Consider the following 15,181-nt stretch of genomic DNA (forward strand, 5'->3'; position numbering starts at 1 on the left):
TATCTGAGAAAAGCAGGATTTTAGACGCGCAGAGAAAAATCCTCCAGTGACCAAATCACCTTTTTCAGTGTGTGTGTTTGATTATTTGCTCAGCCTTCTTTGCCTTGTAAACCAGCGCTGCTCTGCTTTGCTTGCGGGGCCTTTCTGAGAATCTCTAATTGTTTTTGTCACTGAAGGAGCGGCTTTAAGTGAGTGCCTGTCTTATACTTTGTTCAGTTATTTTACACCCTTCTATAGTCTTTTCAGACAATTACCAGGACAAGCCTCTTCAGAATGGCCTGACATTTAATCACTGTAGACTCTCTGAGGTACCAGTCTGGCTGTCTGCAGCCAACCTTTCGGCATTGTAATTATCTTGAGCGCTAGGAGACTACAGAGTGCTCAATCTCTGAGCCTAAATACAACTGTGATCAAAAAAAACTGTCACCATGGCTTTAACTAGCAATGTTATAATGAGAGCAACCTTGTTCTTTTGACCTGTAAAAGCATGATTTGTCCCCTTGGAAGCTAAGAAAACACATAGTTGTGCAACAACACAGTGACAGGCGTAAATTGTGCTTCAAGAAACATTCAAACGGGAAATGAATGGGCTCAGGTGAAAGTTAAAGGAGCGACTGGCTTACATATTTCCAGCCCAGGGTGGTTTTACAGTTTTCACAGTAGATATCAGCGACAGCATGTAAACCTGTGAGGAGTACCCGCTCCTCCGCTGGCCCGCAACCGACATTCACCCTGCAGGGAAGACAGGAAGTGGAGATAAGGTCACAGAGGTCAGGGTTTTTACTTTAGAGTTAAAGCAATAAAACATTCAAAGTAAAAGTATTTATTGTGAAGAATATTCCCTGTCAAAGTGTACATGTTACTGTATTCATTATTGAAATGACTAAGACTGTTAGAAACTAAACTTAAATATACTTCCCAAAACAAATACAAATGGATGAAATTATTCATATATCCAATTCTATCTCAATTATGTCTTTATATTTGAGATATTAGGTTCTTCATATGAGATTTTATCAATTTTGTTATTGTCTTGTTCTTAAAACAGTTTGGAGAATTAAAAAAATCAAAATGTCAAAAATACCTTGCCCTCAAGCTAAAAAAAACAACAACAAAAAAACAAGGCTATATTCCTTAGTCCCCAAAAAGTAGACATTTTGGAGATAAGTTTTTTACCTGGCAACAGGGACATTTTCTGACCATCTGCAGCATCTGCATCTCCAAAGTAACCACTAACTCCAGCCTTCAGATAACTGTATTGGAGTATAAAGTATAACGTCTCCCAAAATGGAAATACTACAGTGCCAATACTTCAAATTTGGAAATCGATTGTTTTTTTAATCTTTCCTATATATTTGTACTTTCTTTCTTACTAAACATTATACCAGTGAACACTGTGCTGCTGTTTACCTTTTGAGTGGCATTTTAATTACAGGAAATGTCACAGACAAATAAGCTCACTGCGGTTCTGTTGAATCCTTCACCACATGTAACCAAGTTACATGTAGACGTCTGCAAAACTAAAATTTTCCCACCAAATGTAGCTATTTTTAGGCCAAATGTCTTTTGACCTGCAAACCGGCATAAACATTGTTCACTGGATTTCGTGTGTTTTCACATTGGGCATTTTTTGGAATTATTTATTTGGTCTCCAGAGCCTGTAGAGTACTTCTTTTTATTCAATTCACTCTGGCAGGTAAGGGGAGGAGGGGGGTTTCTGTGTGGTTCATTATGACCAACCAACCAAGAAATAAACCGCTAAAAGTGATTCATGGGTTTAAAGAGATTAGAGACATTAACCAGCGGTTCCTGTAGCATGGACTGAAATATTCAAAGAACACAAGTCCATCAGCTCAGTTTACCAAGAAGTCTTGATTTGGTGATTTCAAAAAACACATCTGTGTGCGTAGATTAAAACTGGGCTAAAAACGTGGTTTGATGTCTACGTTACAATAACCATTGTTTCAACAACGTTTCAATGACTGTACTTCAACATGTAGCTAGGATCCAGTTCATATTAAAATATAGTCATCTAATTGCTGTTGAAATATTTTTGTTTAAGCTAGACTCCACTTAACAGAATTCAGCCTACTTTAAGATGTCTTGTCCTCTTTTCATCTGCAAATCACCAAATCAGTGCTTCGTGGGTGTAGTGGGAACAGACTGGAATCATACTGGTTTTGACTCTCTGTGATGCCATAAATCCTGTACCTTCTGCAGTTCTATTTGCTTTCACACTGGCAATTTAGTACAGCTAAGAGTTTTTGCCCCAAATTTTGTTAATATTATACATTAATGTCTGAACCCATGTACAGACCAAGAAATCCTACCCTAACATTGGATTTAAGCACGCCGTGATCCAGTGTGTGTGCAGTCAGACACCAATCCGTACTTCCACAAGGTCAAAATGTATGTGCATATCATGCTAACAACGTTAGTGGCGGTAGTGATTTGATAAAAATGCCTCACTGGTATATGGACAAAGAGGCATTCAAGACCACCTCGATATTCCAAATGTGGAATGACCAATTCCCAAATGCACTATGTTCCTTGTCACTGCTAACTACTGATGAACTGGTAGGTGTGTAATGCTATCCCCACTTCCATCCACCAATGTGCAGATGCCCTGACTGCCAGTAGGAGTCACTGGTGCAGATATAAAGATGTGACCCCTCACCGGCTTCCCACCCGCAAACATTGCAACAATTGTGGGGTGGCTTTAACTCAAGGAGTGGAGCGGGTTGACTATTAATTGAAGGCTCGGTAGGTCAGTCCCCTCCTGCTGTCCGTGTGATGAAGTGTTCTTGAGAAAGACATTGAACCTCAAACTCCTCCCAACATGGGTGTTTATATGGGTATAGGGGGAATTGTAAAGCATCTGCAGAGTGAAACTTATGTAGTGCAATGTATCTGTTGAAACAGATAATCGAGAAATGGCTACTGGGAATAAAATCAGGAGTAAGTTTTTGACATGTGTGTGCAGTCATTCTGGCAGCAATGGTAACAGCTGCACTGTGTTGTGAAAGGACTACGCTGGCGTGTCCTTGTTCAGAAAACAAGACTAAACAAGTGTGAAAGCAAAGCAGAAGGCTTAGGTGAAGGGGGACAATTGAAATCAAAACAAGCGGGAAACTCCGGATCTGAAAACAGTCAAAACAAACGCAGCCAGTGTGAACAACTCTGTCCAGCAAATGAACTACTTGTGAGGCCATGTAACTTTCATTTACAAGCCCCAGATAACTTGTAAATTACACCATATGAACCTGAATAAACAAAATGCACAAAAAGAGCAAAGTTTTCCCACTTAGAATAAATGAGGTGAATTGTAGGTGTGGGTCTCATACTTACACTGAATTAAACAGATAGGCTCTTCCTTGACTGCCTTGAAATGACTGAAGAAGAGAGAGAAAAACTCATGTAAGTAGTCAATACCATGGCAACTTTAATGATACTTTAGAGAGATGCTTTTGTTTGTTGAGAACTGAAGTTGGATTTCTGTCTTTCCTTGTTACACCGGAGCAGAAAACTTGAACTCAAACTTAACATGTTTTGCCAATGCTTGACTTTCTGCAAAATATCTGTTAGAAAACCATCTTCTGGACTATTAATGAAGGTGTGTTTTAAATAACATTATGTGCCAAAATCAAAAGATTACATACCCTGCTGCAAACTTAACAGTCAGTGTATTTGCAGAACACCACAACAGTTTTTACAGCAGTGGCTAACAGCTGATAGAAGAAGAGACTTTAATGCCTGAACAATGATCAGAATCTGAGCTGAGCTTTCTGAATGTAATGTCAATAGAAGCACAGCCAAGATACAGTTATACAGAGACATTATGTAAACTGCACACACACACACACACACACACATTTACTTATGTCACTTTTGGGGACATTACATAGAGTTAGAGATTTACCCTAACCTTAACCACTGTCCCAAAAATCTGCTTTTTCCCAGTTGGCGACACGGCTTTTGTCCCCAACTTGAGCTAGCTGTCCCCAAGCAACTTGTCTTTAGTCTGAAATGTGTCCCTGAAGGTGGCATAAGCCAGACCCACAAACACACAGCTGATTACAATGCTGAGTCCTGATTTAATGATTCAAAACATCCCTGTCAACCCCAAATGAGTACATGCTGAAAACCTGAATAAGTTGTGTTAAAGGCACCCTGTATAGTTTTCTTATAAACAAATACTGTTTACGTTCAGTTTTTATCACCAAAATGAAGTGTGTCCTTGAGGCTTGACCCTTGCCAAACAGACATTTATTAAGATACATGTAAATGTCTCTGCAGATCTACGCAGAGAAAGGTGTTAAGGCAGGAGAAAAGTCATTTCGCACACCTTGCAAAAATCTCAACAACTCGTCCTGTTTGAGCCAACTTCCTGATGGGAGGTGGGTTTGAAACAAAGAAAATATCTTCACGCATAATGCAATGAAACACATGACCACTAGGGAACAGTTCAGCGGGATGTAAAGAGATGTCCACAGTAGAGAAACTGACGTCTCCATGCCGCTCCACAATAATAAATATGCTTGCTAGATTAGTTGGTGTGAGACTACAAACATTTTACATACATGGAACGCTAAGAAATAGATAAATAAGTTAATACACAACATAAACGCAGTCATGTAGTCCTGATGAATGTAGGCACTTAAATAAACATCCTGCTGCCCGCCTGCCACTGAGTCTACACATAACGTTACTGTATATTAATGTAAACAGAGCTGTAAAGCCGTCACAGTGGGTGACGACAGAGCCTGCCAGGCTTCTCTCCTCCATCCTCCCAGTCATCCTCGGCCCGGCAGACAGGCCCCAATCAGCTTTGCTTTTTCCATTGCAAATGAGTGCGGCAGATAAGTTTGTGGCTGCGGTTGAGGGCGCTGAGCTAATACCGCCTAATAGGAGGACCAGCTGCCTCCTCCACTGACCACAGCCACCACTGAGGCTCAGGGGACATTTTCAACTGCTGGAGTGCTGTCAGCATTTGTCAAAACGGGAAAAGTTTTATTTCAGATAATAGGAGTTTGACTTGGATCTGATTCAAGAGCAATAAATTTAAGGAACAAAAAAAAAATAACAGGATTATTATCTTTTCTCTGCTCTCTCCTCTGGTCACTGTAGGTGTTGATGTCTTGCTGTTACATCCTCGAGTTCATTGTTTGTGTTTGAAGTGAAGTCTACACACACACACACACACACACACACACACACACACACACGCGCAGTGCAGAGCCACAGGACATGTGACCTTTAGCTGTGAGAGGGAACTAGGTCGGTCCCCGTGGAGTCAACAACAAGTCCTCTCCCCAGTGTTTAGTCCAGGGAGGGGAAGGGTGGGGGGTTACTCCATGTGACAAGAGCTGGGTGTCATATCTGCGCTTCACTGTGGCTCAGCCATCAACTTAACCACTGGCAAAAAGGGACGGCTCCGTCTCTTGCTGTCCTTATCTGTTTCTATTTTTACTTTGGCTGCATTTCTCTCTCTACAGCTTTACTGTAGATCACTTGGCTACAAAAACATCAGGAGCAGGAGGATGCTTGTCACATAGCCCGTTAAGAATCTAACAGCAAAATCCTACAAGATCAGTAAACAGACAACAACATTTGGATCATGTTTTTCTGAATGCAGAGTGCAGCCCAATAGCTTTTGGGGCTGCACTAAAACCCTCCAGACTCTCAACAATCCTATTAGACGGCCAAATGGAATGCTGCAAGGATTGTTCCCAAAATGTGCACCAAGAATCAGATGCAGGCTGGAAGTACTCCCACAGGTTGTTCTTTTTTTTTTTTTTTGCTGCTTAATAAAACATGAGCAAGAGTGTGGTTACCGAGCTCGCTATCTTGAGCTGCTGCAATTGCACTCATTTTAAAACACTTGTACCCTAGAAATGAATTCTACAAAGCAAATCTCAAAATCCCCGAATCCTCTTGACCACACGGGACTGAAGGGAACAATACCTTGCACAGAGAAATCCGCTCCTTCTGCCAAACATACAAAAAATACAAATCCACCCCCAGAGGCGAAATGCTTCAACTGTAGAGAGCAGCGGGTTCTCTGATGGACTCACAGGCAGACAAACTGCATGAGATTTCACCAAAATTAACAAAGAGGATTTCTTTCAGCCCCTTAAATGTGTGACACAATAAATCAAACCAAGTTGTGGAATAAAGATTAACTTGAAGCTATTAACAAACCTGCTGAGGTTGACTTTTACCATCTGTCTCAACAGATGCTCACTGTGGTAGGTGAGGGTTCATCTCCAACTTAAATGCATCCTGGTAAACCCAAAAGATCTGTTTCAATTCAGTATTTTAAAGGATTAAACATCTTACAATCTTACATTATGTTTTGCAATACTCTAATCTCAAATACCACTTGTGCATCTAACAATGTTTACATAAGTAATGATAAATGATTCATGATACCACTGAAGGCATTTCAGGCCTGACCCTCCTTGACCATATGTGATTAATTCACAGACATATTGTACTGTAGCCTTCAGTATCATATAGAGTTTTGTTGTTTTCAGAACTGAACATATAGGCCTGTTTTACTCTTTACTTTTAACTTGATCAGAAACAATAATATCTTGTTTAGTTGCTGTCTTGCGTTTGTTCTGTTTTTAATAGTCATGTCACTCAATTTAAGAGTAACAGCATGTTCTAATCCTTTGTTTTGAATTCTGGTGGTGGATGACTCTCTTGATTAAATGTCTGCATTTACATTTTTCAAAAGTGAAATATTTAACAAGTATTGTATATTAATCTGATAAATATATGCTCACCTGGAATACACTCAGTGAGGCTGTATAGATACTATGAGCTAAATGCTAACCCCTGCATGCAAACATAATCACAGTAACAATGCTAACATGCTGATGTTTAGCAGGGGCTGTTTAGCAGCCTCGTTGCAAACCTCTGAATTACCCACATCCATTCAAATAGGATGTGCTCATGACGTGTGTTTATGGCAGGTTGAGAAACAGTCGACCAGTCAGAGCTTTGTAGGCAAGATTACAGATATTGCTTTACTGCTAGCTACCTAGCAAAAGCCATAAAAATAGCCACAGGAAAATGGTCACAACGGTCACAACGCTCACAACGCAGCTGTAAATCTTATTGTAAGTCCACTTCAGGGCTTTGTTAATTCCTGTGAAAGCTGCTCAGTGGTGCATGAAGCCAAAAAAGTTTGATGCATTGTGCAGCCCCACAGGGACAAGCGCTCTAGAGACTTAACTTGCAGTTTAGCTTCAGCTAACTTGAATGAGGAAAAATGGATTTTATCGTGCAGCTCTTTTATACTTTACAAATGTAATCACACCAAATCGATAAAATTCTGATAGTAAAAAAAGTAATTTTGCGAGGGTTGTGACAGAAAAAAATCCACTGTTTTAATGCCACTTCAACACAACAATGTTAGCCACCATTTGGCCACTATGTCAAATTGGCTTCAAAGCATGGCGCTTGCTCCTGCTACCCAAAGTTCTGTGTTGACCAAGCGGGAACCTCCAGATAAGAAAAGTGAAGCCAATGCTGGAAGTGTCTTGAACCTGCATTCTTTGTAATGGCCAGCTCCACTGGTTGCATATGTCCCATTGAACAGAAGTCTACAGAAGTCCCTATTTCTCACTTTTATTACCTCAGTAAACACTTCTCTAATGAGTTTATGGTCTCAATCGCTACTCAAGTCTTCAATACAGCATGATGTTCATTTAGTAGATTAAAGTCTCATCTAGGGCGTGGCAACCTTGGGATTGACAAGACACTACCACAACGACCTGTCAGGAGTAGCAATGTGTATCCCTCCCCAGCTACACCCTCCCATTCCAACGGTCACTTCTGTTTGTGGACTTCACGGCAGTCCACAAACCAATGTGTGACGTCATGGTGGCTACAACCACTTCTTTTATACAGTCTATGGTGTCGCGTGAAATTATGTCGGCAGGACTGATACGCTGACCTAGAATATTTGGTTTCATTATTATATTAAAAAAAGAGAGAGGGAGAGCAGTAACAAATTGACTGTTCTGTCACGGTTACCTCAGTCTCATGTAAACCATCAGAGTCTTGGCAAACGTCCAGCTGGAAGAAAAAAAAAAAAAAAAAAAAAAAAAGACCACAAGCAAGTGCAGCGGTTAATGGCGAGAAAAGAAAAAGTGTGATCAATCCATTAGAGGGGCTTCCATCAGCCTGATGGGTGGGACGAAGCCAAGGTGCTGAATAAAACACTCTCCCTCCTCCTCAGTATTCAGGCTGCATCGTCCCACTCCAGGACCACGTTCACACTGCAGGCCTTCACGCTCTTACTCTCAACTCACACTGCTATCTGATTTCAGGATGGTGCTCAAATCTGCTGCAGGGTGTAACCCATATCTGATAAAAATATGAACTGACAGTGATGTTGAAAAGATGCAGCGTGCTCAGGATGACAATAACAACAGATGTCAGATCTGATTTTGTGCCTACACTTCTTGTTTTCAGCATGTTTTGGGTGAAGGTGTTGAATGAAATAAAGTCAAGTCAGTGATTATGTTTTCCTGTCACTGTGGCATCTTGGTAACCTTCATGCTAACAGAGTCTCATGTAGTTGACTGGTCGGTAACAGTGATTGTGCAGTCATAGCTAAGATTTGGATTTGTCCACATGCTGAACAGGCTCTGAAAAGTGAAGCCATTGTGGAAGTCCCTTAAACCAGCATTCATTCTAATGGCCAGCAGGGGGCGACTCCACTGGTTGCAAAAAGAAGTCAGATTGCATTTCTAGCAAAATGACCCTACTTCCCCAATTGATTTAACACCTCAGTAAACACTTTATTAATGAGTCTATGGTCTCAGTCTTAGGTTCAAGCCTTCTTCAACACAGCATGATGTTCATTTTGTAAATTATTTTCCCATTTAGAAGAAAATAGATGATGAAGCGGGTATGCTTTATGTTGCGGCTACATTGTGATTGACAAGTTGCTTCCACGGCGACCTGTCAATCAGGATAGAGGCGACTCGTATCCACGGCACTGTGTACATTTAACCAGCGCCGTCGAAAAAGCTCAATTAACAGCGCTGCATTTAACGAGCCGTAAACTTGTTTTTGGGTGCTGTCTGTATTTTCACCTACGAACTTTGACACTTTTACTTTGTGTTTTCAGTCTTTCAGTTTAATTGTAACGTTTTGGTCACCTAAAAATGTCTAGTCCACGTTTTACTAAAACGGCTGTTAATTTTTTCCAGTATATACATGATTTTGCCAGCCAAAATTAGCATCTCAGTTTAAATCACAGCTGACATGAATTACAGATGCACCTTATTAACCAAGCTAATTAGCGCCACCCTCTCGTCCAAATCTGGTTCCAAAAAAAACAAAATGGCGACGGGCAAAATGCAAACTTCGAGTCTTCAAAGCGGTACTCCACAAACCAATGGTTGACGTCACGGTGACTTCGTCCACTTATACAGTCTGGTTAGTGTCTGTACTCTGCTTTATTTGGCTTGGGAAAATTTACACTCCAGCAACTCGTTACCTGAGATGGAGTCACATTTGTCAGATGCATTGGTTAGTCCTAATCCTCAAATCCTTTTTTCTTACACGGTTGTCAAGTAAACTGGAGACGTAGTTTTCAACCATCTCATGGAGTTAGTGTTATTCAGCTGACCCTAGCTAGCTACAACTGAGAACATCTGCCAGCTACAGTTGTCATTTCAAGATTAGTTTTTTTGACCAGAAACAAGGGGCCTGCTCTTGTTTATTAATGCCCAAACCCATTGTTGCAAAAATTACTACGAGTTTTGAGTTAATCTGGCCCTCTTATCATCATTGTAAACTGATTTTGGTTATGAATAGGAAAATAAAAAACATCTATCCCTAATATGTGAGGGAAAAATAGCCACAGGAAAACAAAAGAACTGGTAGACTTTCAGCTGCAGTGTGAATGTAGCCTGATCAAGACTAGGATTAGTTGATCGACAGAAAATTAGTCAACCATTTTGATTGATCATTTTTCAAGCAAAAATGCCAAAACATTTGCTTATTTCAGCCTCTCCAGTATGATTTCTTTTGAGTACTTTGAACAATAGACAAAACAACAAATTGAAAAATAACATAAATAATCATCAAGTTTTTTTTTTACTATCACTATAGATTAATAATGATTATGAAGCTATAAGTATGGGTATAACTGCTGACAGGAGAGTCCCAAGACTGCACAGCCCCATTTACATTTTTTTTTACTGCAAAAAGAAAACTTCACTCAGGTTTGGAGCAATAAACTCGCTTTTTTTCCAGAAGCTACCCACATTTAGTTTAGTCGGTAAGGGCAGGTGGGGGGGGGGGGGGGGGGGGGGGGGGGGGGGGGGGGCTGTGCCTGCCATAGCCTACTTCCTTCTGGCCCGTGTGCTCAGGTTAATCCTCTCTTTCGAGCTGCTCCATCTGCACCTTTGCTCACCGGCTGGCATGCCTCGAAGACTCTGCACATAAGCTCGGGGAAGGGAAACAGTTTTTCATACCTGGCTCGGGAGATTTCCAGCACTCAAACTGCAACACTGGGGAGAAATCTGCCACAACCTGCAGAGCTCTTCAAACGCCTCCTTTTGTTAGCATGGCTGGGCAACTAGTTTCTCCTGTTTCTACCTTGTGCACAGTAAATAAAGTTCATAAGAAACACGTCACCCCTGTTTCGACTCCGTGCACAGTGAAAACAGTTAATTAAGAAACGTGTTACTGGAGCACGGCACTCTACAAATTTCACATGGGATGAAAATCAAACATGGACAGGGCGAGTGGCCCTTGGCAGCGTGTAGTGGAAAACACCAGACTACGGTGTCATCTTCTCCTAAGTAACATAATCGGCTTAGAAAGGTTGATGCTGAGGACTGGTGATGCTGCCTTGGACGACTGAACACACAAATGCTAACGAGGTGTGGCAGAGCATAGAGAGCTTATTAATAGACCTCTAAATAGTATGGCCAAAGTGAATGTCAAGAATAAGAACAATTTTCAGATATCAAGCTTTATCATCATCATATAGAATATATATCGGCTTCTTACATTTGAGGATTTGCTCCTTTTCTATGTTTTATATCATTATACATTAAATTTGTTTGGGTTCTGTGCTGTTTGCATAGAGTTACAATTTGTTTGCAATTTAGTATAACGTTCTAAGTATTATTATTAAGTTTTAAAGTGTTTTTAAGTCAGATTTAACTCTTTTTTTGCACTCTTTTCCCTCACATTTCTCAGAGAAATGTGAGTACTGCTCTGTATGACAGTTTGTTCAATATGTCCTTTCCCTTTATTACTTCTAATATGTATTTATTTTTATTTCCTGATTGCTTCATGTATTATCTAGTTTTTGTGATATGTTGTATACGTGAAGCTTCCTATGCATCTGTACATTTGGAACTACAACTGAGATCTGCATTGCCCATGGGTACTTGCATGAAAACAATAGTGTGAGAGTAAAAGAACACAACTTAAAGTGCACTTACAGGCCATGTTATCCCCTTGTTCTTTTAGAGATTTTAAAAGTGCTGACTCACAATAAGCACATGCCGCCATGTGTGGCGCAATGATTTTGAATACTTTGTTATCCGTCAGATCTCAGTTATATTTGTCCAATAGTTTGTCAAACTAACAACTAGTCAGATGTTGTCAGACAGAAACAGAAGCATGACATGTTCCTGTAGCGGCATCAAATACATCTCTGCGACATGTTTACTGTGTGAAACCGCCGGGAGAAACACAGACCGTGTAAAGAAGATCCCTGCATTAAATCCAATTATTATTAAAGTGGATTGTTTAAACTAATGAGGTCATTTGTCACCTTATGGCATTGGCCCAATTAACAAAGAAGCACAACCCAGTCAACACTTCACTCTTCACTGCAATGGTCTCTGAGTTTTTATTGCTGAGGTCAGAGGTGAGAAGTCCGTTACAAGCGGAAACCCTGGAACTGGCATGGACTCTGTATCTTGCTCAAAGGCACTTTAGCAGGGAGGATCCTTCCTGTTATGAAGTTTGAAGCCTCACTTAAATCACATACAATTCACTGTGCGTCCTGCTACCTAAACACAGCATTTCCAATAAATCCATATAATATAAAAATAATACAACACGCCAAATGTCAATAAAATGCCAGAAAATACAAGTTAAGCTATTCATATATATTCATAATGATCGTTTTTTGACCAGCCAACAGTCCAATGGTTGAATATATTTTGTGTTTTTTAATCACAGAAGGCACCGAAAACCAGCAAACATTCATGTTCATCAAAATGTTTTCAACAATCCCGCCTTCCGTCCCATCCCAAACAAACAGTCTGTTTCAATAAGAAATGCATTTGTACACTTTATTAACCTAATAATACATATATACATATAATAATATAATTCATGAGACATTCAAAGAGTGGATCAGATGGACATTTTGCAAAATCTGTAAAGGATGCATTCCATTAAAATCTGATGCGTTTATGTCTGGTCAACTGCAGTTTTAAAGTCGGCCGAGGCCCAATGACACAAGAGGAAAAGCCAAGATTGCCCAGAGCTGAGAGCATTTGCCAAAACTTCCTTGAAGGGCAACAAAGCAGTTTACATATAGGGAATTCAGCTGAATCAGACAGATCTTGATGCATCTTGTGATCAATTTAGAGACTAGATGATGCAGGAAACAATCGCCTGATTAATATATAGCTTATTGCTGTGTGATATAGCACCTCTGCTCTTTCTCCCTGAAGGTTAATATTTCATAAAAATTACATTTTCTGACATTTGTTTTAATTTCAGGCAGAAAGGACAGACAGTACATTTGTTTAAAGTTCATTGCGGATCTGAACTACCACTAGAAAGACAAACACCAAATGACTACAATCAAAATGTGGACAAAACTTCACTTACATTTAATCACGTCACTGTGAAAGTCACTTGTTGCAATAACACTGGCATTTATTTTTACATTTTATTTTGCACAAAACTATGCAGCGATTTTATGCAAAAAGTCGTAGCAATGTCTTAATAATGCACCACTATACAAGTTGAATGCCTGTGTAAATAGAAACCACAAACCAGGAACTCCCTGAGACGCAACTACTGTGCAGTAATACATTCAAATTCATTTGCATTTCCCAGTTTGAAGCTCTGTGGTGCTACTGGATCTCCAGCATTCCTGCTCCAGCGGCAGCTCTGAGGAATCTCTGCGAACAATGTGGCGTGGCTCTAATTGAACAAACATAGAAACATAACACCCTTTAACATTTTCAGCTTCTCTCACGGTGACCGCAGGAGCGGTGACGCCTGAGCTCACAAATACCTTGCTCTCATCTAATTATATGTCAATTAGCAGGTCAAAAGTCACACTGAGGAGGTAAAATGTGCAAAACTTGGAAAGGAGAGCTGGGCGTTTGACTTATTTGCATGTTGTGAAGGTTATGATGTTATATTCCTGTGAAGAAAAATGTGCTCAATGATATAAAATCTAAATGTTTACCACCATAAACTTAATGCTAGTCACGTTTGTTTAGGTAAACTGAACAGTAGATAAATGGCCCAAACTACATTGAACTACTTTGCTACTAACTTCTTTTAGATGATATTTCTATGCAAAACCACATCTGACTTTTCTGCACTTCAACCAAAGATTCAGAGAATCTAAGAGCGCATCTGAGAAACTCAGGTCATCAGTACAGTAAGCATTCCCAAATATACCCCAGCTGACTCAAAAATCTTCCAGAAAAACCTCATTCTCAAGCTGACACTTTTAACAGCTGACCTCTAGTTGGTGTTTTGGCACAGGCTTAACTGCAGATTGCATCACAGCGGATAATTTGTAAAAAGCATTTCCTCTAATGTCCTCTACATGCTCTTCTATTCAGTCCAGGCGAACGTGGAATCACAAGAAAGTGAAAATGGCGTGTTAAAATTCAAAACAAGCTAACGTGCAGTGATGGAGCTCTGGTCTCCAAAGAACAAAACAGCAGCCAACAATTCACAGTTAAGTTTCAACCTACGGTCATCATTTTGGTATCTCTTCCAGACATTTAGTAGTGCGTTTCTGATGAAGGCTGGCACTGAAATGTATGACACCTTCCAACTTCAAAGAACTAGTAGCCGTTGATACATGAAAGTGATTATAGTCGTGTTTTTTCAGGACTGCGCAATAACATTAACAAGGATTTAATGAGGCAACCAGAATTTTTTTAAACACGCAACACATCTCTTCAGTTAACTTCTAAACTAGTCTTAAGTATTTCTTGTTCATTCTATTTCATTGCAGAGCTGAAATTGTTACTAAATTAAATGGTAGTCAATCAATAGAAAACTATTTTGATGATTGATTCATTTTTAGGCAACTTTTTCAGCACAAATCCCCAAAATCTGTTCCTTGTCTTAAGTGATAGCAAACTGAATTTTTTTTAAACTGAGTTTTGGATTGTTGGTCAGAAATAAAAATCCCTTTCTGGGAAACTGTCACTATTAAAGAATGCATCTGAATCTGAAATGATTAATAAAGAAAATAATTGGTAGATTAATCGATAATGAAAATAGTCTGTAGTTGTTGCCATACTCAATTAAACAAACTATTTTATTGCTTTAACTCATGTTTTTGATTCTTACTTTTTACGGTTCATGTTTTTCTAGGTATATATTCTATTTATTTAATTAGTAAGTTACTTTTTCTGTGTTCTGAATTTATACTCAAGTTCACTCTGGTCTCCATTTCGCTGTGAGTGCGTTCCTTAAGTTACAAATTCTTCTTTCTGTAAAACACATTGTATGTATTAAGTTTCATTGTTATTATTAAAATGCTGTGTTCCTTGTTATGTGTGAAGTCTCAAACCAATGAACTTCCTGTTTGAGTCACCTCCTCTTGTTTGCAAACAGGAAAAACAAAAAGGTCTGATACATTTGTCTTGTTTCTTCTATATCTCACATCTTTCTTTGTTATTGATTTTAATAATATTCCATGTAATCAATCATCAGCAATCATTTCTTCTCTGCATCATTCTTGTATTTAAACTGAAGGATGACCCTCATTTGCAAAGCTCTAATTCATTTTCTGTTTTTGTTTTCTGCATTAGTTAAAATTTGCTGCAGCAACAATTTAATTTCCTGCACAGGAGCTAATAAAACCTCACGGCATCCAAAACCTTCATCATAAAACACCTAATTCTGCCTCGAGACTGGGCTT

General features: G+C 39.6%; 1 protein-coding gene across 2 annotated transcripts in view; it reads right to left on the bottom strand.

The window, feature by feature from the left end:
- ypel1 (yippee-like 1) overlaps window positions 1-15,181 on the bottom strand; it is a 35,497-nt gene that overhangs the window by 5,939 nt on the left and 14,377 nt on the right. For both annotated transcript variants that reach the window (XM_046034891.1, XM_046034889.1), the window contains exons 3-4: window positions 3,349-3,392; window positions 624-732 (exon numbers count right to left, since the gene is read on the bottom strand). In XM_046034891.1, coding sequence (XP_045890847.1) covers window positions 624-732; window positions 3,349-3,392 — 153 coding nt within the window. The remainder of the gene's footprint in view (window positions 1-623; window positions 733-3,348; window positions 3,393-15,181) is intronic.

Source organism: Micropterus dolomieu, linkage group LG21 (assembly GCF_021292245.1).
Source record: "Micropterus dolomieu isolate WLL.071019.BEF.003 ecotype Adirondacks linkage group LG21, ASM2129224v1, whole genome shotgun sequence".
Classification (NCBI taxonomy): Eukaryota; Metazoa; Chordata; class Actinopteri; order Centrarchiformes; family Centrarchidae; genus Micropterus; species Micropterus dolomieu.